Source organism: Brassica rapa, chromosome A03, assembly GCF_000309985.2.
Source record: "Brassica rapa cultivar Chiifu-401-42 chromosome A03, CAAS_Brap_v3.01, whole genome shotgun sequence".
Taxonomy (NCBI): Eukaryota; Viridiplantae; Streptophyta; class Magnoliopsida; order Brassicales; family Brassicaceae; genus Brassica; species Brassica rapa.
In genome coordinates this window covers 10551919-10574819 of record NC_024797.2, presented here as the reverse complement: position 1 = coordinate 10574819, position 22901 = coordinate 10551919, and the positions used below count along the sequence as shown (strand labels likewise).

The 22901-nt window shown below is 36.5% G+C and overlaps 6 protein-coding genes across 13 annotated transcripts; 3 read left to right on the top strand and 3 right to left on the bottom strand.

Moving 5' to 3' along the window:
* The first annotated feature begins 190 nt into the window (after positions 1-190).
* On the top strand, positions 191-3156 carry LOC103857991 (NADPH-dependent thioredoxin reductase 3). The gene is made up of 10 exons (XM_009135256.3): positions 191-530; positions 605-812; positions 893-998; positions 1293-1558; positions 1784-2063; positions 2170-2277; positions 2371-2457; positions 2554-2658; positions 2737-2867; positions 2941-3156. The coding sequence occupies exons 1-10, from the start codon at positions 347-349 to the stop codon at positions 2999-3001; spliced, it is 1536 nt and encodes a 511-aa protein (XP_009133504.1). The 5' UTR covers positions 191-346; the 3' UTR covers positions 3002-3156.
* A 221-nt stretch (positions 3157-3377) lies between these two features.
* On the bottom strand, positions 3378-10530 carry LOC103857989 (protein MIZU-KUSSEI 1). Its single transcript, XM_033287943.1, has one exon. It carries the CDS (start codon positions 5588-5590, stop codon positions 4718-4720), a length of 873 nt encoding a protein of 290 aa, XP_033143834.1. The 5' UTR covers positions 5591-10530; the 3' UTR covers positions 3378-4717.
* Positions 10531-11604: 1074 nt separating this feature from the next.
* On the top strand, positions 11605-13840 carry LOC103857988 (transcription initiation factor IIB-1). Its single transcript, XM_009135254.2, has 7 exons — positions 11605-12077; positions 12555-12579; positions 12715-12844; positions 12940-13070; positions 13149-13237; positions 13322-13398; positions 13497-13840. Exons 1-7 carry the CDS (start codon positions 11725-11727, stop codon positions 13628-13630), a joined length of 939 nt encoding a protein of 312 aa, XP_009133502.1. The 5' UTR covers positions 11605-11724; the 3' UTR covers positions 13631-13840.
* Positions 13841-14014: 174 nt separating this feature from the next.
* LOC103857987 (glycerol-3-phosphate dehydrogenase [NAD(+)] GPDHC1, cytosolic) lies at positions 14015-17084 on the bottom strand. 7 transcript variants are annotated; one of them, XM_009135252.3, is made up of 7 exons: positions 16988-17084; positions 16506-16612; positions 15715-16372; positions 14983-15204; positions 14657-14904; positions 14423-14562; positions 14015-14336 (listed from the first exon to the last, which is right to left on the bottom strand). In XM_009135252.3, exons 3-7 carry the CDS (start codon positions 16367-16369, stop codon positions 14213-14215), a joined length of 1389 nt encoding a protein of 462 aa, XP_009133500.1. In that variant the 5' UTR covers positions 16370-16372; positions 16506-16612; positions 16988-17084; the 3' UTR covers positions 14015-14212. The 7 variants fall into 7 exon arrangements, with proteins under 7 accessions (XP_009133500.1, XP_018513392.1, XP_009133499.1 ...); XM_018657876.2 differs by having other exon boundaries at positions 16495-16612; positions 16839-17075; XM_009135251.3 differs by having other exon boundaries at positions 16839-17074.
* Positions 17085-18279: 1195 nt separating this feature from the next.
* LOC103857985 (S-formylglutathione hydrolase) lies at positions 18280-20146 on the top strand. Its single transcript, XM_009135248.3, has 7 exons — positions 18280-18535; positions 18729-18846; positions 18930-18977; positions 19121-19317; positions 19395-19493; positions 19586-19651; positions 19787-20146. Exons 1-7 carry the CDS (start codon positions 18389-18391, stop codon positions 19964-19966), a joined length of 855 nt encoding a protein of 284 aa, XP_009133496.1. The 5' UTR covers positions 18280-18388; the 3' UTR covers positions 19967-20146.
* On the bottom strand, positions 19922-22864 carry LOC103857986 (cytokinin dehydrogenase 1). Of its 2 annotated transcripts, none has more exons than XM_018658077.2 (5): positions 21814-22864; positions 21508-21641; positions 21176-21430; positions 20821-21083; positions 19922-20751 (listed from the first exon to the last, which is right to left on the bottom strand). In XM_018658077.2, the coding sequence occupies exons 1-5, from the start codon at positions 22457-22459 to the stop codon at positions 20412-20414; spliced, it is 1638 nt and encodes a 545-aa protein (XP_018513593.1). In that variant the 5' UTR covers positions 22460-22864; the 3' UTR covers positions 19922-20411. The 2 variants fall into 2 exon arrangements, with proteins under 2 accessions (XP_018513593.1, XP_009133497.1); XM_009135249.3 differs by having other exon boundaries at positions 21176-21436; positions 21514-21641; positions 21814-22863.
* Positions 22865-22901: the final 37 nt, after the last annotated feature.

The following is a 22901-nucleotide window of genomic DNA, read 5'->3' as shown; positions in this document are numbered from 1 at the left end:
CATTTAATCTCTCAACAGTTATGTATTCATGAATCATGATGATCACAATTAGCCAAAAAAAAACAAATCGAAAGAGCTCTCCTAAATCTTTAAACCCCAATATTTAAGATCAACATCCAGCCCATTGATAGCCTAATGAATTAGAAAAAAGGCTAAAGCGTCCGTCCACTTAAAATGCAATTGGATTATCCTCCGTCAACAACACACATCTCTACAATCGACACGTGTCACAAAAAGAGAGAACTCTTAGATCCAACGGCTGAGAAGCTCTTAAACATGAGGACTAAAAGAGCAAAGAGATAATGCTTTGGCTTTGGCGCGTAAGGTGAAGAAGGGCAAAAAACAAATGGCTGCAGGCATCGGACTCGGCTCCGTGTTGACTCACCGAGTCGCCACCCTCTCTCCTCCCCCTCATCTCTTCTCCCTCACTACTTCACGCCGCGGTTCCTCGTTCACCCTCCGCCGAACTCGCTCCGATTCCCTCCCTCGCCTCAGCGTCTCCGCTTCCGCCGATTCACCGTCTTCTTCTGGTAATCTTAGTTTCGACTGTGTATTGAGGTTTTTTGCAGTGCTTCACAAGTAATCGAGCTTCTTATGTTTGCAGGCGAGGTGATCGAGAACGTAGTGATTATAGGCTCCGGTCCAGCTGGATACACGGCGGCTATATACGCCGCGAGAGCTAATTTGAAGCCGGTGGTTTTCGAAGGGTATCAGATGGGCGGAGTTCCCGGCGGGCAGTTGATGACGACCACCGAGGTTGAGAATTTTCCGGGGTTCCCTGAGGGGATTACTGGTCCTGATTTGATGGAGAAGTGAGGAATTGGATGTGATTAATATTAGTATTTTGATTCACTGATCAGTTTCTGAGGCAATCTTTATTGGTTTTGTGTAGTATGAGGAAGCAAGCTGAGCGGTGGGGAGCAGAGTTGTATCCAGAGGATGTTGAGTCTCTTAGTGTAGGAACTGCTCCCTTTACTGTCCAGAGTAGTGAACGTAAGGTGATTATCTTTCTCTGCATGTCACATTGTCACTCCTTTTGTTAGTTCAAAGTAGAGATTGCAGATGTGAGATGTGTGTGTTTAATACTATTGAAGGTAGAGACTAGTGTTGATAGTCTTGGATATTTCATTTGTTCTACTGGTGCAGATGCTTTCATTGCTCTGATGAACATAAGCTCGTATAGGGTTAGCTTGTGAGGTTCTATAGACATTGATGAATCTCTTTGTCTCTCAACCAGTGTTGTGTTTATACTGATGAAGTTGTTATTATTTGGGGTGGGGTTGGTTCTGTAGGTTAAGTGTCATAGTATCATTTATGCCACAGGAGCTACAGCAAAGAGGCTGAGACTACCGCGAGAGGAAGAGTTCTGGAGTAGGGGAATTAGTGCTTGTGCAATTTGTGATGGCGCCTCGCCTTTGTTTAAGGGGCAAGTACTCGCCGTGGTTGGAGGAGGAGATACGGCGACAGAGGAAGCTTTGTACCTCACGAAATATGCAGGCCATGTTCATTTGCTTGTTCGTAGAGACCAGTTGAGAGCCTCCAAGGCTATGCAAGACAGGTGTGTTTTTTACAGGTTATTATATTATTAGCTTCTGAGTCAATGTAATTTGTCAGGCTGTGGAGTTAGAAAACCAAATCAGAACATTCGATATCCAACCAGTAAAACGCTTTTCTCCGTCATTGTTGGATTTTTGGAATTATAGACTAATGAGCACACTGTAAGTTGAGTCTTTTCAACACCCTGAGTGTTTTTTTAACAGGTTGGTTATGGCGAATGTTTCAGAGTGAACAACAATCCAAACATCACAGTGCATTACAACACGGAAACGGTGGACGTATTGAGCAACACCAAGGGACAGATGTCTGGCCTTCTACTTAGAAGAGTTGATACCGGAGAGGAAACCGAGCTGGAGGCTAAAGGATTGTTTTATGGAATAGGTCATTCGCCGAATAGTCAGTTACTGGAAGGCCAAGTCGAACTCGACAGCTCGGGGTACGTGTTGGTTCGCGAAGGAACATCTAATACATCAGTTGAAGGTGTATTTGCTGCAGGAGATGTGCAGGTTATCCTTTGTAACTTTTTTTGCTTTGTTTCTGTATTTGTATTAATTCTTTGAAGTCATATCGATTCGATAATTGTGTGGGCTATTATCCCATTTGTGACTCTAGGACCATGAATGGAGACAAGCTGTAACTGCTGCTGGATCAGGATGCATAGCCGCTTTGTCAGCCGAGAGATACCTCACAAGTAACAATCTTCTTGTTGAGTTTCACCAGGTATGAATGATATTTGTCAAAAATTAATGTATTCATTTGCATACTTCACAAGGCTTACACTCTTTCAATGTTCATGTTTTAACATGGGGGCAGCCACAAACTGAAGAGACCAAGAAAGAGTTCACACAGCGGGATGTCCAAGAAAAGTTCGACGTTACTCTTACAAAGCATCGGGGACAGGTGATCTATATGAACCTTATAAATTTTTATTACAAGCATTTTCTCTGCCTCACATCTTTCGTCTTGTGTTTTGTTTCCCACTTTCCCTGCTTTTAGTATGCTCTTAGAAAGTTATACCATGAGAGTTCAAGAGTTATATGTGTATTATACACGTCACCAACATGTGGCCCCTGTAGGACTCTGAAGCCAATCTTGAACAAGGTGACCCGTCCGACTAAGCATTTGCTTCCTTTCCTGATTTTCCAACCATCGGTACATTAGTCTTAATTGCTGTTGCAGGTGGTCGATGAGTATAACAATGATGTGCATTTTGTTGAGATTGATATAGAGGAAGATCAAGAAATTGCTGAAGCAGCCGGAATCATGGGAACGCCATGTGTGCAGTTCTTCAAGAACAAGGAAATGCTCAGGTTGGGATGCGTTCTTTCATTTAATAGGATTATTGTGGTCAGGTTTGGCTAAAGATGACGAGTGTGTGTGCAGGACTATATCGGGTGTGAAGATGAAGAAAGAGTACCGCGAATTCATCGAGGCTAATAAATGAGGATCAGCAGATAGATTTGATTGTTTCTGGCAGATGCCAAATTGTATCATGATGATTCAGTTTTGTTTCATTCAAATACTTTTGGAGTTAACGCCATTGAATCCCAAATGAAAACAATTGAATCTTCTTTTATCTTATACAATAGTGTGTTACAATTTGCTTTTGTTTCTACAAAGCTACTACACGTTTCGGATTAGACAGGATCCAACACTTGAAGTCTTTGTCCCCATCGACTTCTGAGAGAGTTGTGTGAGTGATCGTTGCACTTGTAGATGACAAGATCCAACACAGTTTTCATCTCATCCACGGAAATATATCTTTTACGTTTATTTATGTTTAACTCTGATCCTAATTAAGGATAATGTTCCTTTTCTTATAATATTATAAATAATTCTGTACATTAGGTGGAAGTGTGTTGTGTGTTATACGATAATACGAATATACAAAGTACATAACACCGATGATAATTGACTAGAGAGCATAATTCAGAACTGTGTTTTGATTTATTCTAACCTATAAAGATATATAATAAGGTCAACTAGGCATATATGATACAATGATTTTAGAATAAATGTTTTTTTGGTAAAATGTTAGATTAAATGTTTTTTCTTAAAACAATTAGTATAGTATGGTTTATGTAGTAGAATGTATATCGAGCCGAATGTTGTGATATTATTCCTTTAATCCAGTGTTTTGAAAACTGGACCACCGGATCAAACCGGTCTAGCCGTGTTTTGTTGTAAAAAACGAATCTGGTTCAGTTTAAAATCCTGATTTTGGCATTAATCATGGCGGACCATGTGCGGGTCTTCATGCCTTGCATATAAGCAACCAATGCAAACACTTATCTTTTTTGGACAACTGCTGAATTTTGTAATAAAGTAACCCAAAGGAGAGTCCCCGCAGGACCAATACGACCCGACCCGCATGAGAGCCAAGACCCTTTTAACTCAAAACCACCTACTCCTGCCCAAACTACAGAGAAGGACTCTATACGTACCTCCAGGTCCTCCACTTAATATTAACAAAAACCTACTATAGCAAAACATCAACCGACTGTGAAATTTATGACATGAAACAATCACGGTGTAAAAACTGGATGATCCATGCATATATTTACATTCTTTTGTCAGTTTAGAGACCATAAAATTCTATTATATTAAAAGGTAAAAATTTGGAAACCAAAATGGATTGTTTTGATCAACCGGTAGAGTAGTAGACCACCAAAACCAAAGAAAAGACTAACATCGTGACCACTAAACACATCAAGAAGTCATCAAGAAGTCATAAACAGAGGCTACAACCTTCCCATTATTAAACACATCAAGAAGTCATAAAGCCTTGAACCATTTGATTTCTTTAACCTATCCAAAGATACACTTTAGGAATGGGATAGGCAACCACATACTAATCATGACATCCTGATATTCTTGATACTTAACCAAAGCAATTATACATAAAATTTCTGTAGAAAGTAAAAAAAGAAAAAAGAAAAAAAAGAAGAACAAATATACTTGAAAGCAGTTTACAAAAAAAAAAAGAACAAATATACCACATCAAATAAACAATTAGAAAAACCTAACACACCCTCCTAGGCATTCTCACTATCGATTACATATACTTCATGAAACAACATTACATTCATCACTAATGTTTTAAAACGTCACTAAGGACATTTTCACATCGTGTAATAAGTTAAAAACATATTTGTTTTACTTATATTCTAAGAAGAAAAATACTGAGTTCAGGACCTCCGTTTTTGTCAGGGTTCATCATGTAAAACGCCTCCGAGTCACGACTCCCCACGACTCGTTCAAATCTACCTCTCATATACAACAACTCCCCAAGCTCCTTTCCACCACCTGACGCGTCATCAATACTCTTCGCCGTCGGAATAACTCCAGCTCCAACCGTAACCCTAGATACCGTGTTCAACACGCGCCAATCCGACTCTTTACACGCGCTGCCACGCGACACCGCGTAACCGCACTTCCTCCCGTTACAATACATGGTCCACTTAGGCTCGTGGAAAAGCTTAGTACCCGACCGGTGACGTTTCTCGCACTCCAACGCGATCCTGACGAGCCCCGACGACATCTCTCTGACTAGAGTTGCCGTTGACATGGCTAGGTCTAAGAGAAACACTGGGTCGGAACTCGGACCGTACTGGACTGAAAACGTGACGTGGCCTCTTCTGTGTCCGTACAACGTCCCTGTGACTCTTTTCCCGAGGGAAGAGGAGCCACCGGTGAGGAAAGAGATCATCTGGTTAGAAACGCTGGAGGAAGAAGGAAACGAGAGGAAGTTGCAAACGGGGAGGTTAATGAGGTTGATGAGACAACGTAAGAAGGAAGAAAGCTTCAAGTTGATTTTCACGATGCTGCTAGAGGAAGAAGAAGAAGACGAGGAGGAGAGTCTCCAGCTTGGTACGAGGAAGAGTTCATGATGCTCAGGGATGGTTGGGATCAAAGCAAAGGAGGAAGGAGAACGGGAATGAGAGCCACGCGCTGGAGAGGTCTCTGGATTGATCTTTCTTGTTGTGTTGCAGCTGAAGCTTCTCTGAAGAGCGAGCTCTTGGTACGGCACCATTATTATTATATGTCTTGATATTGATCGACTGAGAAATTAAGAGAGGTGTTGATATACTTTTTTTTTTTTTTGTGTCGAGAAAGAGATGTTTTTAGATTTGAGTGTATGTGAAGAAAGCTGGCGGCCAAAGTGATTATGAGTGTTGGAAGAGGTATGGCCGATTAGTGTGTGTGTTTAACTATTTATACACATTTTAAATCTATATTTTGTAAAGAGAACATGTGTGATAATGTTATTTATTGCCTATCATTTGAGAGCCTCCTCAATAAAATTTTATATTGTATTTTTTATTGGTGTTGATGTTATCAGAAAACATAGAGCTAGTTTTAACAATATGATCAATATTACACAATTAGTCTATTGCTTGTTTTAGGTACACTCATCGATGCTCGTATGCGACTGAATTAGTTTTGTGTATGTGGTTTAACTAACCAATGATCGCTCTTAGCATATTTTGTATTGATATAATATACGTTAATAATTGTAATGTCATAATAAATTGCATCTTTTGTATTGATATAGTATACTAACCAATGTTCGCTCTTTTGTATACGTTCATTGTAACTAACCAATGTTCGCTCTTAATTAGCATATAGCATATTTTGTATTGATATAGTATACGTTCACATCGATACTCATATGTGACTGAATTAGTTTTGTGTAATCTTTTACATAATTATAATGACATAATAAATCAACTTTAAAAAAAATATATATTCTTAAAAAGCTAAACTAGCTAATTAAGGTATGTATATACGAGTACAGTTTTTCATGATTAATATGACTACGACTTTGTAGCTTGCTACTTTGCTTTATAATAACGGTTATCTGCAAAAGAAACTTTTAAAGTGATTTTTCAATTTTATCTTCTAAATATATAAGATGCAAGTCAATTTTACAAATTTATATTCAGTTATATCAACCCGTAATAAAAAAATTCTATATGACTTCAAATTGGAGAATTTGACCAACATTTTTTATATTTGAAAGGTCAAGTTGTTTTAAAAAAAAGGTTGAAGAGCTTATTTGGCAGAAAGCCTTACTAATAATAATGTACGTTTTTGCAAGTTTACATACCCAGAAGAAAAAGCACATGGTGGATTCATTTTGGAGAGCTACAGTAATTGTTAGAAATGTATGTTTGTAACGAGCCATATTAAACGCATACACATAAAGTGGCAAAGCAAACACACATATAGTGTAGGTATATTTTGTCTTTATGTTACATATGTACAAGTGTGACTGTGTGAGGTCACAATGTTCCCACAAATGGCCACGTAGCCTTGCTTTCGTTATTAAAATCAAATAAATGTACGACCATAAACATCTTAAGCTAAAACCTAAAAGTGATTATAGTTGAATCCGATAATATAAAATAGAGAATTATACTGGGAGATTAGTTATGACGTTTGGGCGGTTCCTGATGTAATATACTGGTGACCTAATTAACTATATATCACAAACCGCATATCATGAAAGACACATGGTTTCTTTGGTTCACTGGTTCGACACATTTTTTGTTCTACTTCAGTTACAAGCACTTAAACCGATTCCAATCGCAATGGTCGAAAATAGAAGCTAAAACGTGGATTTTGGCTATCCTTACTTAATTATGCGCATTTGTTTTATTGATTGTTGATATTCTATCCCAGTCTGGTTATCAAGACCGCCTCAAATTTGAGTAATATAATAGTTTTTTCTTGTGAAAAAAAAAACAAATTCGATCTAGAAAACTATCTTCTCCGACTATACAACATATGTTGTGATCGGTCTGTCTATCCTCGCTGCACCCAAAGAAGCCCTTTAATCTCTACATACAGTCAGAACCAGCCTTATTTATTAGGGCCAAACCTTAAAAATTGTAGCCCATGTACTTTTTTCGAAAATTATAACTAAAGAAAACAACCGTAGAGAAATGTACTAGCAAGGTTTTGAAATATGGACACAATCGAAAACCAAATCCTCATCGATCTCTTCTTAAAACATACATGAAACCAATGTAGTACATGCTAAATTCATAAACTTATAAAGGCTTTATAGCATTTCATATTTGACTCATTGCTTGGACGAAATCAAACCATATGATGAATATTGAATACACCAAAGACATTCAAGAATTTAAATGTCACTCAAATACGTTACATAGGAATGTTATTCTTTCTTCCTATTCTTTTTATGTAACAAGCAAACGAGAATCCTCATCTCTAAATCTCTTTCTATTGGAGAAATCATAGGAACGAGTTAACGTTTCTATGAATCTTCTCAAGTCAAGCTTCACGTTCTACCCTTGTAGATAAATTTTCTTTGTATATACTACCATCTTTTTTTGTTGAAAACTCGTTCCTATGAATCTTCTCGAGTCAAGCTTCACGTTCCCTTAAGATAAATTTTCTTCGCATACTGCCATCCTTTTTTTTTGTTGAAATATACTGCCATCCTTTATCGTGTGCGAACTTTGTATTTGCACATGATCCAATTTTAATAACTTTTTTTTTTGTATTTTAAATCCTAAATTTTTAAAAGCAATTACTTACAAGAATTGAGAACTACAAGAAAAATCTTATAATACCAAAAACGATGTGGAGAAAAGTTAGCGAATCATCATTTACTATGAATGCGTTAGGAAGCATCGTGTAATTGTTATTTTTAAAAGTTCATTTTATCAATTCTTTTTAACAATATGTTTAGTATAATTTATGTTTCATGTAATCTGTTACTTTTATTTGAAATCAATAAAGTGAAGATGTTATAAAAAAAAATCCTAAATTTGATTTCATAAAATAAAATCTTTAAACTTTGATTTTTCATAAGAAAAAGTCTTTAAAGTTTGATTTTTCATAAGAAAAAGTCTTAAAACTTTGATTTTTATAAGAAAGGTCATAAAATTTTAATTATGCACATGGCCCAAATATACTTTGAGCCGGTTTTATTCAGATTATCCGGATCTCTCAAATTATAGGAATATGATCATCTTTGCTATATTCATCGTATAAATTAAGAGCTTTCTTCCGGCATATAGTATAATCTTATATCCAATGCATTTCAATCCTAGTATCTTTGTTGGTTCGCCATAGTAGGCTGATTATTCGTTTGGAATCGGAATCTAAGTTACGTAAGGAGAGGTTATCCAGACGATCAGAAACGGCACAGCATTTGGTCGCGTGTGTCTAAAACGGCGAAACTATTATGGTTCATAACTTCATATACATTCTTGTTGCGCATGTGTGCATGTGCACGCCGCCGACCATTTGCTTTGGCAATTACATTCGCATAATATAAGCTTCTTTACAAAAGTGAATGAGTTGTATCTCTTTGCCGATTGTTAGAGCAAATATAACCATTAAAATGAATATTAATTATAAGGATACAAGGCGCGAAATCTCATCCCTTTCAAGTTCCAACGATTTTTGAAAAACTCAAGACTATAGATTGGTTATGTTTTTTTTTTGTTCTCTTCTTCGGCTCCATTTTTAATACTTTTCCTGGCCTGAATGTTGTCGGAGAATTATTGTTGTATGTAGCTGTATAGACAAGAAATACGTATCAAATGTTATAAGAATGATGTTATGCGCTGTTTTTATAGTAAATTGACATTTGAGAGCATCTCCAACCCCATTCAATAATTTGCTGTAAAATAGAGTATAAAATGAAATAATAAAGAAACAAAAATGTGATTACTCAATAAATAGAATGATTTTTTTATTTTTTTTGTTCATACTCCATTTTCCATTCTATTTTTGGTGTAAATTATAAAGTGAGGATAAAAATTCTCAAATCTGTTTATTTCAAGATTTACAATATATGTAACCAATTGTTTTGTTACTTTTTTTTTACTAAAAACTTTCAAATTAAAATAACATAACCGTTTACAAGATAACACCATATATATAGTTTTATAGTTGGTTAAATTTGCATGGAACACATTTCATGATGATATAATCTCAAATCTAAGAAACTTTCATGATAAGTCAACAAATTAAAACAATTTTGTTACAAAGTTATCTTATGTAACTCACACGGCGCATATTTACAACTAATAAAATCTGAATCTGAGACATAATGTTTATGAGCAAAAAGTACAAAAAAAAAACAAGATAGAAATCATATATAGTTTATCCCTTTACGTGATTCATTAAGTAATATATTTAATACAAAACTAGATTTTGAGCGCGGGTTATTTTTCAGTTGATAAAAGTATATGATATGAATTAGTATTTTAGTTTTGTTATATATTATTATGTTACAAAATTTTATTATGTCAAAAAAAATTATTATTATGTAATTATATTTTTAATCGTTTGATTACTTTTTTCAAAATAAATTATATGGATTGATCAGACTCAGTGCGTCTATTATTTTAAAATAAATTATTTTCAATTAGATGAGAACAATACTTTTATATTAAGTTTGGACCCGTCGTCGAACCAGTAAACACGATGACTTGTACATAAGCTGGTTTAGATTTAATGAAAACTCGTTAATTTAAAGCATGCAAACTTCAAAAAAACATGCACTCAAGTGTGACCCGGCATTTAGGTTATATGCTAGGAAAAAAAAAATCTTCAATAATATTTTAAGAGATGAATGAAACTTCTAATATATTAATGTAATAAAAAATAATTTAACGTAAATATATATAGTTTTGTTTTAACAAATGATTTGCTAAAGTGTTTTTTTTATTAAATTTGATTTTGTAAATATTTAGAATTATATAATGTTAGATGACATGATATAATATGCTGTATGATATATGGTTTCATTTTAATAATTAATATCTAAATATTATATATCCATCTTTGAGCATAATATATGATGTATATAACGTTATTGAATAACAACAATAACATTGGATGATAATAAGAAAAATAATTAGAAAAATGTATCATACAAAATGAAAAATAATAATAGGATTTATTTAAATTATTTAAATTATTTATAGTTATTGTAGTTAATGGTAGGATAAAAAATAAAGAGTTTTATATAGATGTTATAAATTTTTTTATAAATATTTTTAAAAATATTTTCTTTTAATAATATAAATTTTCAATCGCATCTATAATATATTCTTATCAAAAATCATCATAACAATATATTTAGAATATATATATTTAGAATATATTGTTAAACTAAATTAGAGAAATATAAGGTAATTGATTATTGCATAGTTAGAGAAATATAAGGTAATTGACTATTGTATAGTTAGAGAAATATAAGGTGAGACCAAAAAAATAGTTAAGTCTAATGAAAGGGTCCAACAACTTTTCATAGGTAGATTTTTTAAAACTCCTTCCCTTTTAATAGTATAGATATTGTAGTCATAAATGTAAAATCTGTCCTGAGTATTATTTTTTTTCCCTTTTTGTAAATTATCAGTATTAGATTTTTTCTACAAAAAAGTTATGAAGTCGCAAACATGGACATAAATCAAAAGGGGTGACATGTCAACTTCGGAGCGAAGTGTCAATTTGTCCCACGTACTAATGCGTGGCTATTTCAGGAATTTTTTTTACCTAATTAGTATAATATGGTTTATTTATCTTGAATGTATATCCAGCCGAATGTCGTGATTATTCCTCTAATCCAGTGTTTTGAAAACTGGACCGGATTTGACCAAAAAAAAAAAAAAAAAAAAAACTGGACCGGATTGAACCGGTCTAACCATGATTCGTTGAGAAAACCAGTATCTGGTCTGGTTATAAAAACATTGCTCTAATCTCAAATCCAAAAAGTAAATAAGTGTATTTATGTTCGTTCCTATATCCAAACACTCGTAAGAAATGCCAACTCATGCGACCGGTATGACTTCCCTTAACAAGTCACTTATTTATTTTTCCTCTAACAGACAAGCAAGCTCCAAAAAGGCCCAAAAAGCAAAAAAACGTCAACTCACCGTCCGATTACTAACTAATGGGTCCCGCGAAAATCAACGATCCAGATCTTCTCATTAACGTGCACCTCAATATATTCCCCTACCTCTCTCTCCTCCGTCTATAAAAACCGAAAACAAAACCTACCGGTTCCTCCTCACCTTCTCTCCACACACACACCGATCGCGTTTTGTCTCTCCCGAAGCAAAAGCGCCATCTCAAATCTGCAACCGATCAAAGATCCAATCAGGGTTTTCCCTCGCAGCCATGTCGGACGCGTACTGCACGGATTGCAAGAGGGAGACGGAGCTGGTGGTGGATCACTCCGCCGGAGACACGCTCTGCTCCGAGTGCGGCTTGGTTCTGGAGTCTCACTCCATCGACGAGACCTCCGAGTGGCGTACCTTCGCCAACGAGTCTTCCAACAGCGATCCGAACCGTGTCGGTGGCCCCACCAACCCGCTTCTAGCGGATAGTGCTCTCACCACCGTCATCGCGAAGACCAACGGCTCCTCGGGGGACTTCTTGTCGAATTCTCTCGGGAGGTGGCAGAATCGTAACGGAAGTGCTGAGCGTGGGTTGATCCAGGCGTTTAAGACCATTGCTACCATGTCTGACAGGTCAGTTTTTGATTTGATCGGATCTTTGCAAGTTTAGATTGTCAATTAGCATAAGTAAAGGAGGTTCCTTTATAATGTGAATTGACAATTTTGGCCCTTGATGATGTTGTTGTCGGTGTGGAATGTTAGAACATTGTCAAGTAATGTAACTAAAGGAGGTTTCTTTTGGTGGGCATTGTTGTTTGTGTGGAGTGTTTGTTTATGTTGCAGCTTCATGTCTTGTTCTGTGTGTGTTCATTGTGATTACGTGTGAGGGTACTTACTTGCTTAGTTGATGCCTCTTTGCAAGTATTTACTCGTTTGAGAGATCACGTGGTGAGGTTCTCTTTTTTATGTGCATTGAAAGTTTTGTCCTTTGGGATGATACTTGTTGCTGCTGTGTTGTGTGGAGTGTTTTTTTATGTTCCCTGATTCATGTCTTGCTGTCTGTGTTCATTGTGAGAGTACTTACTCGTTGATTGATTTTTGGTTTGACAGGTTGGGGCTTGTTGGAACTATCAAGGTAATGTTTTTGTTAATCTGCTTTGCTAAATTCATAGCATGCGGATATGTTGCTAGAAAGCTAATGTCGCTGGTTTAGCATGTGCTATTGGAACCAATCATTTAACGGTTTGGTGGGTTTGTTGATGAAATGTAGGATCGGGCTAATGAGATATTTAAGAGGCTGGAGGATCAAAAGTCAACCAGGGGAAGAAACCAGGATGCACTCTTGGCAGCCTGCTTGTACATTTCCTGTAGACAAGAGGACAAGCCACGGACTATTAAGGGTAAAGATTTCTCTTTTGAGAGAGTCTGGTTCCCCTCTTGATATTAAAAGCTTTGCCATCATAAGTCAAATCCAATTCCTCAACCTTGTGAATAGAAATCTGCTCTGTTGCCAATGGGGCGACTAAGAAGGAGATTGGACGAGCAAAAGACTTTATAGTTAAGACGTTGGGGCTGGAGACTGGTCACTCTGTGGAGCTGGGCGCCATACACGCTGGTGATTTCATGGTAAAGTCCTTACAAGTACCTTAAACTTGATATTGGGCTTTGTATTGACATTTGCGGTCATGTTGCTGGAAATTGCAGAAAAGATTCTGCTCTAACCTTGGAATGTCTCACCAAGCGGTTAGAGCTGCTGAGGAAGCTGTTAAAAAATCTGAGGAATTTGATATAAGGTACATTTCATCTTATAAGAAGATTCAGTGCCTATAGATAGACACAGCAGAACCTTAACAGATGCTTGATCTGGCGCCTTGCAGGAGGAGTCCTATATCAATAGCAGCAGTGGTTATCTATATCATAACCCAGCTTTCTGATGACAAGAAGCCTCTTAAAGGTTTGTTTGTTTATTTGTTTGTTTGTTTTGACAAGAAGCCTCTCAAAGAGTTATAAAGAAATCTTAAAGACTGATTAATATTTTGGGGTTGAGTGCAGATATAGCAGTAGCCACAGGAGTAGCAGAAGGGACAATAAGGAACTCATACAAAGACTTGTATCCTCATCTTCCAAAGATAATCCCAAGTTGGTATGCTAAGGAGGAGGATCTTAAGAATCTCTCTAGTCCTTAAACTTCTTATTTGCAACAGACCTGTCTTATATATATCTCTCTATCGAGGAGGATACAAAACAAGTGTTTCTCTCGAGTAGAGTGCCTTTGGTTCTTTCTGAAAATTCTTTTCCCTTGGAGTCCTTTTGTTAAAGATTATTGTAATGTGTTAACAACTTGAAAAACAGATTTTAAAAGTTTTCATAGTAAGAAAGAATATTTATTTATCCAATCTACACCAGCCAGCTAAAACTGCGGCTAACTGATTGTTAGGAGCAGGGAATGGAGTCATAACTGATCTTACCTGGTATAGTTAACATCAGACCTTACAGAACAACCGATGTAACGACCATTAGCTTTTATAAATTACACAGGGCTTGCTTGGCTTTTAGAATGCATTTCAGGATAGTCTAAAAGTAGAATGCTTATTGGTATATTAAAGTTGATATTTTCTTAGTAAAAAAAAGTCTCACTGATCAAAGATTATGAGGACTCAAGAAACTGAACAACAATCAATTTTAAGACATGATGTTTAACATAGCAGAATCTGCAGTTTGCACAAGTAAGATCTTAGAAGTTCGGATTATGAGCCATGACAGACTAATCAAGGCTGATCTAGAAGGGAAGGCCTGTAGAATGCATGGCTCTGTGCAATCTCAATCCTGTCTCTTGGGTCATTCAGTGTTTCATCCCTTAATGCTTGCAGAATCGCTTGTGTTGATTGTTCTCTGCAAAATCCAGACACAAAATTGAGCAAACATAGTTCATTACAGACTGAACGAAGCAATTTCCAAAAGATATTCAATGTTATTACCTTGTGATGAGTATCTTGTAGAGTGTTTTCAAAATAGGACATGATTCAACCGGAGCCACAGGTTTCTTCTCTTCAGAATGCAATATACTTAGGCTGGACTGACTAAGCAGTTGGTAAAACGCTCCCACTGCAGAAACACCCTATTCAAACACAACCAAACATTCATTCACATTAAGCATTGATAGACAGCAGAAATTTCAAACTTCTTTGTTCGCTCACTTAGAATTGAGATACCTGAATCATTCCCTTTCCGCTTATACTATCACCCATGTCTCTATTTATTTCTCCTTTAGCAAGCATCTGACCGTACCAGGCGTTACGCCCTTTCAACAAGGTCACATAAGTGTCAGCTAGCAAAGGTCCTGCAAGTTTCTCAGGTTCTTCTGCTAGTAAATGAGTTATGAATATCATCTCAGATGTACAATGAGCAAAGTACACTGATTTGCTTGTAGCGCTCTCGTTAGTAAGCGCTGCCACCATTCCTGAAAAAAAGAACAAGAGGAGAAGGATCAAAGCCAAGGTAAAATCTCTTGAGTCCTTGTGTACATGCAGAAACTTACCAGCTCCAATGGCGTACACATTCTTGAGACCTCCCATTACTTCATGTGTCACAAGATCACTATTGTCCCAAACAATGAAATGAGGTTGTCTCAAGAACTTTGCTAGTGGTTTCCTCCATTTCTCAGCTCCACAGATTCTAGCATTAGCATATTCCTTGTTGTAAATTTCCGCAGCAATGTTTGGTCCACCAAGATACAGTACATTCTCAATCGGCACACCAGCTATCCACAAAAGACAAGAACCAATCCAAGAAAGAGTTAACATTTCAGACAACTAAGCTAGATATACTCTAGGCCTTGGCGTTTTTAATTAAACCGAAGTCCGAATAACCTAAATATCTGAACCAGTACTTATGGGCTAGGTACTTTTGGGTTCAATCCGAACCGAAGTAGTATTCAAAAATATCCAAAATTAGTTAAATATGTTAATCTTTTTATATATGTTATGATTTAGATATTTAAGAGTATTTTAAAGGTTTTATAGTTTGTTTTATTTAGTATTTTGAATATTTTAGTTAGTTTAAGCAGTTAACTAATTTTTAAAGATTTTGGAATAATTTAAATATTTAAATATTATTTTTTCAATTTTTTTTAGATTTTAGGTGATTGTTATAACCGGATCCGAACCGAACCCAAATCCAAAAGGAACCAAACCGAACCCAACTCGAAATTAGTAAAACTCATATAGTACCGAAAATCCAAATCAACCAAGAAGAAGAAGAAGAAGCTTACTTGCTTGATGGATCATCTTTGTTGGAGTAATGATATGTGGAACTGGTTCAAGAGCAGTTTCAATACCCTTTGACAAAGAGATAATAATAGGAACAGTGATTCTCTCTTTCCAATACTTACTAATCTCTTCAAACACCTGTCTCGTCTCAGTCGAAGGCAAACCATTAACAACAATATCAGCATCCCACACAGCTTCTTGCAAGTTAGTCACAACCTTGAGAGGGCAAAGCGGCGTGTCAACCATGTTAAGACAAAACCCGTCTTTCAATATCTCATCTGCATAGAGCGTCCTATCACCGAGCCTTGCCTCAACGTATTTAAGATACGCGCAGCGTCTTATCAGTCTCCTCAGGACATCTTCTCGAGAATTTATCACTTCGAACAAATGCTCAGCTGTTGATCTGCTAACAGCTCTACCTGGTCTTCTCCATATCCTGATCTGAAACTTCTCCCTGAAACCTCCGTAGCTTTCTTGGAGAAGAGCTGCAAAGACACTTCCCCAAGCACCAGCTCCAACGCTTACGATTCTTAACGGATCTTTGTCTGATTTCCCAAGAAGACGACGAAACTCATCAAGCTTCTCTTCTAGGTTGAGACCATTCTGTTGAACAGACCCGTTTGAGAGTAGGCTCTTGGCCTCAATGCTTCCCACCATTTTCTTAAATTTACACAAAGATATTATCAACACAAACCAAAGGCAACGAGCAATGTCTAAGTCTAAATAAGGTTTTATATATGGGGTTGGATCAAGAATACAAAGAAATCAAGAAGAAGACCAACTTGGGCATTACCAGTCAGCTTCTTGCTCAAAAAGAATAAGACTTTCTTGGTTCGCTAACTCAGCTATTCTCACCAAACAGAACCTTGAGTTTTTTCTTTGTGTGTTCTAAGCTTTCTTCTGCAATATAACAAAAGGGTAGATCAAAAACAAGACATTGATGCAATAGATACATCATAAACATTTAAATAGTAATGCTACAACCTGACGAGAATCAACAGAGAAAAGAAGATTATGGAATAAAATAAAATAAAGAACAAAACTTTGTTAGCTCCGTCTTTTGAGTTGTTCATCTAACTCAATGAGAAAGTTGGGTAAACAAAACACAAAGTCAAGAAGAACAAACCTTCCGTGTTGGCAACCATAAAAGAAAGAAAGATATCAAACAAATTCCAAATCAAGAAAGAAAAAAACGCATGAGAGATTTATCTACTGGCAAAAAAATCATACGACTTTCATGAGAAAAGCAAAGTAATGAGTTAGAATTAATAATACAGAACAGAGCAAGCTTTTGTGCTAGGGAGACAGGTACAGCATTGATGGGTACAGTTGAGGAAAGGAACAGACGTTTTATTTATTTGGTTTTTGGTTATCGGTGTACATTTAAGGGAAGGTGCCTAACTTGGGACACGGTCTTTAATGGCACAAAATAAGTACAGCATTTACTTTTTTTTTTTTTGTTGTCATCAAATACAGCATTTACTATACACCCACTTTTTAATATCTCTAATATATATATTTTTTTTTGGTCAAATAATATCTCTAATATAAATTGTTTTTGTGGTATCTTATTCTGAAATAAAAATTGTTTTCATATTTTGATACAATATTTATATTTATTAGAAACTGTTGAATCCATTAACTTTTGTAGTTTTTATATTTCATTTTATATTTAAAATATTTTTTTTCAAAATAATAATATATTTAATTTTTGGTTTTATGTGAAAAATGCTCTTTCGTATCATAAAAGTGTCGTTTTAAAATTTTCACACACATTATAAAAATGATAAAAACATATTTACATTCTTATTGAGTGCACTTACTGAACCAATAATATATAAAATTAATAAAATAAATATAGTTTACAAATAATAAAGCTTAAATATGTATAAATTTTATTGAAATTTTAAAATGATACTATTTGTATAACAAAAAAATATCAAAATGACACACTTTTTTGAAGTAAAAGAATTGTGTTGTAAAGAGAAAACCAAAATACATTACCTTGTGATATATCATATTCTCTGTTCCATTAAAATAGATGTTTTATAAAAAAAAACTGTTATGTAGACTTCAAAAAATTTAATCAAGTTTATTGAATTAGTTAAAAGTTATTGATAATTAAAAATTGTCAAAACGATGTGTTAAAAACTCTATCTTTAACGAACGAATGTAATACACTATAAATGATTTGATCACCTAACAATAACAAATTATGTTGTAAAAGAGAGAACATACATTATCTTATGGGATAATAGCGTAATACTAATAAATAAATGGATCCTTCCCAAAAACACGTACATTATCTTGTGATATGTCATATATAAATGATTTGATCACCTAACAATAAACACACTTCATAATCAATCAATTTTCCACAATATAGTTCAATGTTTCTTTAGAAATGAAAAATAAAAACATCAATAAATCATTGTTTGAGAACAGTCGGGCAGCACATCCTCTTTCAAATACATAAAAAAAAAAAGAAAGTCAAACACATATGTATGTATGGACTTAGTTACTCGAGTGGGCCTTCGAAGACCTTCTCTTAATGGGCCTAAACCTCGATGGGCTCTCATTCACTGTAGAAAGCGATAGACTTCTCTCCTCCTGCATCGATCGTTTCTTCTTCGTCTTTTGCTGCATCTGTGAGAGTGAGTTACTGAGAGAGAAAGAATGGAGTCTGGGCTAAGCGAGATCGGAAGCACGAAGATGTTCGATGGCTTCAACAAAAGATACAAACACCACAGCGAAACACTCGGATGTTCCATGACTTTCTCCGTCTACTTCCCTCCTTCTGCTTCATCTTCCCGTAGATCCCCTGTATGCTATCTTCACTACTTTGATCTCAATTTAGCTATTAGATCCATCTTACTACGTAAAGTTTTGATCTTTTTGTGAAAGTAGACAAGGGTTTATCTTCAGCATCCATGTCGATGCTCTGTGTTCTCTGTTTCGATCAAAGAAGCAGACTTTAAGTTTTGCATGTTTGTCTTTGGATTGGTTTGATTGATAGGTGCTTTACTGGCTCTCTGGACTCACCTGCACTGACGAGAACTTCATCATCAAGTCAGGGGCTCAACGTGGTGCTTCCACTCGCGGCATTGCTCTTGTTGTTCCAGATACTTCTCCAAGTGAGCCAGAGTCTATAATGTCTTTGCGCTTTAATCTGATTTGTGTTGTAACCTCTTTTCCCTGATGGTTTTGATATTTGTAGGAGGACTCAATATTGAAGGGGAAGCAGACAGCTACGACTTCGGTGTAGGTATGCAACGTTACATGCCTCTAGTTTGCATTCCGACACAGTTTTTGTTCCGACTAAGCTGTAGCTTTGAACTTTGGTTTGATCTTAATAGTACTGAAGTGGTGATGAATTCTTTCTTTCCTTTCCTGTTGGATTTTGATTAGGAGCTGGGTTTTACCTCAATGCCACTCAGGAGAAGTGGAAGAACTGGCGTATGTATGACTATATTGTCAAAGAGTTGCCGAAACTCCTGAGTGATAACTTTTCTCAGCTTGATACAACTAGGGCATCTATCTCTGGACACTCCATGGGTGGGCATGGAGCTCTTACTATTTACCTGAAGAACCTAGACAAGTATAAGGTATTTTTTTTCTGTATTCCCTTGTTCTTATGTGTTTTAAGACGTATGTGATTTTGCTTCATGTGTGGCACTTTCAGTCTGTGTCAGCATTTGCACCAATTGCCAATCCCATAAACTGCCAGTGGGGACAGAAAGCATTCACCAATTATCTTGGTGACAACAAGGCTGCTTGGGAGGTAATATAACCTTACCAGATTTGATTCATGATCATGATGCATATAGCCGCCACATTATAGTGATTCCATTTTCTGCTTTCTCTGAATCTCAGGAATATGATGCCACTTGTCTTATTTCAAAGTTCAACAATCTCTCTGCCACAATTCTAATTGATCAGGTGAATACCCTTTTAGTCTTCTTCGTCTTCACTTGTAGGTGTCGCTTATGAACACACAGGTGTGGTGTATGCATCCCCATGTGTACCAAAACACTACTTTGTTTAGTTATATGCTAATTTCCTCAAACTTTGCAGGGAGAAAACGACCAGTTCTTCCCTGATCAGTTATTGCCAAACAAGTTTGAAGAGGCATGCAAGAAAGTGAATGCGCCGCTCTTACTACGTCTGCACCCAGGATACGACCACTCCTACTACTTTATTGCAACCTTCATCGAAGACCACATCACTCACCATTCTCAAGCTCTTAAGCTGTAGCTCACTCCAGTTGCTCGATATCATCATCCAGCATTGGCTTTGTCCACATATTAATATCAATAAAAGGAAGTGGACTTGTTATGTTTTGTGTTCAATAACTGTTTTTTGAGGTGTGTTTGTCTTCTATAATAAAAGATCTTCAGTTCCATGATATTGGACTATTATAAGAGTCGAACATCATACATAGCCTTCCTCATTTAAAATGGCACAAAACAGAGATAGATATGTATAACCCTACTTAGTTACTAGAGCATCATACCTAGCTGATTGCTTTACAAAAGAAAGAAACAAAAAATAAGAATTTACCACTCTCTTGCTGTCTAGCTGAGCCGTTTAGAATGAACACTGGGAACTTTTACGTTTGTGATTTACAGGTTGGTGGCGGCTGCATGATAGCTCTAGTGGTGCCTTTGAGGACTGTATATATCACGTTGCCTTTTTTGGCTTAGAGAAGTTGGATGGGAGATAACTGTGTTGCCTTTTGGAAAATTCTGTGACCAGGTGCTAGAATTGCCAGAGGGTCATACGTATGTTTCCTCTTTGCAAACGTTTCCCATCTGTTTCCAAAGTGTGATCTCCACTCTCTTTGAGTCTCGTAATGGGGCAAGTACTGCTTCACGTTGATGTTTGCTGCTGAGCAGAAGTTAAGCACTCTTTGGTTTTGTCTCAAAAGGTACTCTAAGTTACTTGTCCTTGAGTTAGGATTTGGCACTGCAGAGGGTAGAAAGGCCACGAGGTAGAAGATATCTTCAGCTGGAGTGATCAAAGATGTATGCTTATTCCATCTGCAACACAACAAGAAAAGTGTTAGTAAATTTATTTTTCAGAATCATTGGAAGAATATGCTCACTTACTTAGATTGATTGACTGGATAGATAAGGATAGGACCGTTGTTGTTGCTTGTGAGAATGTTGTTGAAAACTTCTGTGGCAAATTCAAAAATGCTGCTCTTGGGAATCAGGAGATTCAGCCAGGGATGTGGAACCTCCCATAACCCCTTTGCTCTCAGTTTTATCTCAGCTATATGCACACGGTCCAGAAACTCAATGTATGGCACTTCAGATGAGAACAAAGTAGATGGAATATAACTCAACTCTGAAAGTAACTTCTCCACTTCCTGCAGGGCAACCATTCCTGCTATGTTAGCAAACCAAGGGTATGATCTAGAGAGTTTAGTGATTTGTCTGATGAAATATTTTCACATCTCACCAGATTAGTAGAGTTAGCTTCTTCTAAGATGAAATATTTCACAACTTCTAGACAGTACAGAGTTTTCCCTTCTGACTTGAACTGGCTTGCTCCTATGGAATCATTGGGACTAAATGATGACCTCCAGTTATCGAGGAGGTCAGTTCGATTTACTGTCACAAACCCTTCAACATAGTCGAAACCATTCTTCTTGGTAATCAAATGTTCTTGGTCTCTTGAAAAGGCAGAGAAGTCTGAATAGAGTACCCTGATCCACTTAACCTATTAAAAAAAACATACCCATGTGTCAGGAAGCTGGTATCATATCCTAGTAACCATGCTCAAGATGAAACTTTTACCATATGTGGTGCTGGTCCAAGAGCTATCCTTGCCCTGGTGATTATGCCAAACTGTCCAAGCCCTCCAAGAACACTGTAGAAAAGTTCAGAGTTTTGCTTCTCAGAACATGTCATGACTTCTCCTTTCCCTGATTCAAATATGTGGAATATATTGTTTATCTATTCTTCTTGTGTGCATTGCATGTTTTGCACATTAATGCCCTCATAGAGTAGTTTCAAAAACTATTCGAGTCTTAAAGTATTTTTGAAGATATGCATATACTTTACAGGTGCATAAGATATTAAGCATGAATGGAATACCTGTGATGATTTCTAGCTGGTAAACGTTGTTGATTTGGGGTCCATACTTGAAGGCTTGACCACTGATTCCAGCGTTAGATAGAGTACCTCCAACAGTGAGATGAAGGTAGTCAGTCCATGACTTTGGTGAAAGACCGTATTTTAGTGTCTCCCTTAGAATATTGATCCATGATTCACCACCTGAGACATCAGCATACGGCTGTTTCCCCTTGTGAATCTTGATATCAGGACTTCTAAGTGACTCCATGTTGATGACAACACCTTGATGAGCTAAAGATTGTCCTTGAAGCGAGTGACCATGGCCTCTGGCTGCTACTGTAAGATTTGAGGTCGAGCCAAGATGTACAATATGCCTCACCATTGTTGAGATATCAGAAACTGACCTTGGATGGAGAATTGCCAGAGGTGGTAACTGGTATCTGTTGCCAAAGTCCTTGGACGCGTTGTGGACATCATTGAAGCTTATGTAGCCCTCCAAATCTAGTGAGTCTAATGAGGAACGAATATCTGGAGGTAAATCTATTGGGGTGGTAACAGAATGATTGGAACAAAGATTGGTTCTACCTGGTATACAGCTTAGAACCAAGATCATGAAGATTCTGAGGAAACTCTTGTTATTTCTTCTTAAGGATGAGGTCAATCCCATTTTTAATTTATTGAGAATAACTGAAAAGACTGATAGGGAGGATGATATGGAGGAGTAGAGGTAAACTTGAGGTTTAGAGAACTCTCAAGAAAAAAAGAGAGAGTAGAGAAGAGAATTTAAAGGAAAGTTTTGGGCGGTACAGTCATATACTTGTACATGTTCACTATATAGCTGTATAATGCCATTACTTTTTGTCTCTTTCTCTTAATTAAGACATCTTTATGACGTTTTATTTTGTGTTGCATACTTTATATATGAAAGTTACTAAAATATATTTTGTTTTACTGCATAGTTTTTTCTTCTTGTTATTTTACTTTGTCTCTTGGCTACACTTAGTGTCAGAGCATGTACAGTAGGGCCCCTACTTGGGTCTCTCATGGTACTTGAGCTCAGTTTGTGGGAAGAGAATCTTGCCCACCTCCCTCTACACTCACTCTAGTGA

Excerpts from the sequence above, each read along its gene's own strand:
- LOC103857986 (XM_018658077.2), bottom strand. The coding sequence starts at position 22,459 with ATGGGATTGACCTCATCCTTAAGAAGAAATAACAAGAGTTTCCTCAGA. Across the intron at positions 21,084-21,175 it reads AAGCTAACTCTACTAATCTG|GAAGTGGAGAAGTTACTTTC; the intron begins GTGAGATGTGAA and ends GTTGCCCTGCAG. Across the intron at positions 20,752-20,820 it reads TATCCAGTCAATCAATCTAA|ATGGAATAAGCATACATCTT; the intron begins GTAAGTGAGCAT and ends GTTGTGTTGCAG.
- LOC103857988 (XM_009135254.2), top strand. The coding sequence starts at position 11,725 with ATGTCGGACGCGTACTGCACGGATTGCAAGAGGGAGACGGAGCTGGTG. Across the intron at positions 12,580-12,714 it reads GGCTTGTTGGAACTATCAAG|GATCGGGCTAATGAGATATT; the intron begins GTAATGTTTTTG and ends GATGAAATGTAG. Across the intron at positions 13,071-13,148 it reads TACACGCTGGTGATTTCATG|AAAAGATTCTGCTCTAACCT; the intron begins GTAAAGTCCTTA and ends TGGAAATTGCAG.
- LOC103857987 (XM_009135252.3), bottom strand. The coding sequence starts at position 16,369 with ATGGTGGGAAGCATTGAGGCCAAGAGCCTACTCTCAAACGGGTCTGTT. Across the intron at positions 15,205-15,714 it reads AAAGATGATCCATCAAGCAA|CTGGTGTGCCGATTGAGAAT; the intron begins GTAAGCTTCTTC and ends TTTTGTGGATAG. Across the intron at positions 14,337-14,422 it reads TACAAGATACTCATCACAAG|AGAACAATCAACACAAGCGA; the intron begins GTAATAACATTG and ends TGGATTTTGCAG.
- LOC103857985 (XM_009135248.3), top strand. The coding sequence starts at position 18,389 with ATGGAGTCTGGGCTAAGCGAGATCGGAAGCACGAAGATGTTCGATGGC. Across the intron at positions 18,978-19,120 it reads CAGCTACGACTTCGGTGTAG|GAGCTGGGTTTTACCTCAAT; the intron begins GTATGCAACGTT and ends GATTTTGATTAG. Across the intron at positions 19,494-19,585 it reads ACAACAAGGCTGCTTGGGAG|GAATATGATGCCACTTGTCT; the intron begins GTAATATAACCT and ends TCTGAATCTCAG.
- LOC103857991 (XM_009135256.3), top strand. The coding sequence starts at position 347 with ATGGCTGCAGGCATCGGACTCGGCTCCGTGTTGACTCACCGAGTCGCC. Across the intron at positions 813-892 it reads GGTCCTGATTTGATGGAGAA|TATGAGGAAGCAAGCTGAGC; the intron begins GTGAGGAATTGG and ends GGTTTTGTGTAG. Across the intron at positions 2,868-2,940 it reads AAGAACAAGGAAATGCTCAG|GACTATATCGGGTGTGAAGA; the intron begins GTTGGGATGCGT and ends GTGTGTGTGCAG.
- LOC103857989 (XM_033287943.1), bottom strand. The coding sequence starts at position 5,590 with ATGGTGCCGTACCAAGAGCTCGCTCTTCAGAGAAGCTTCAGCTGCAAC.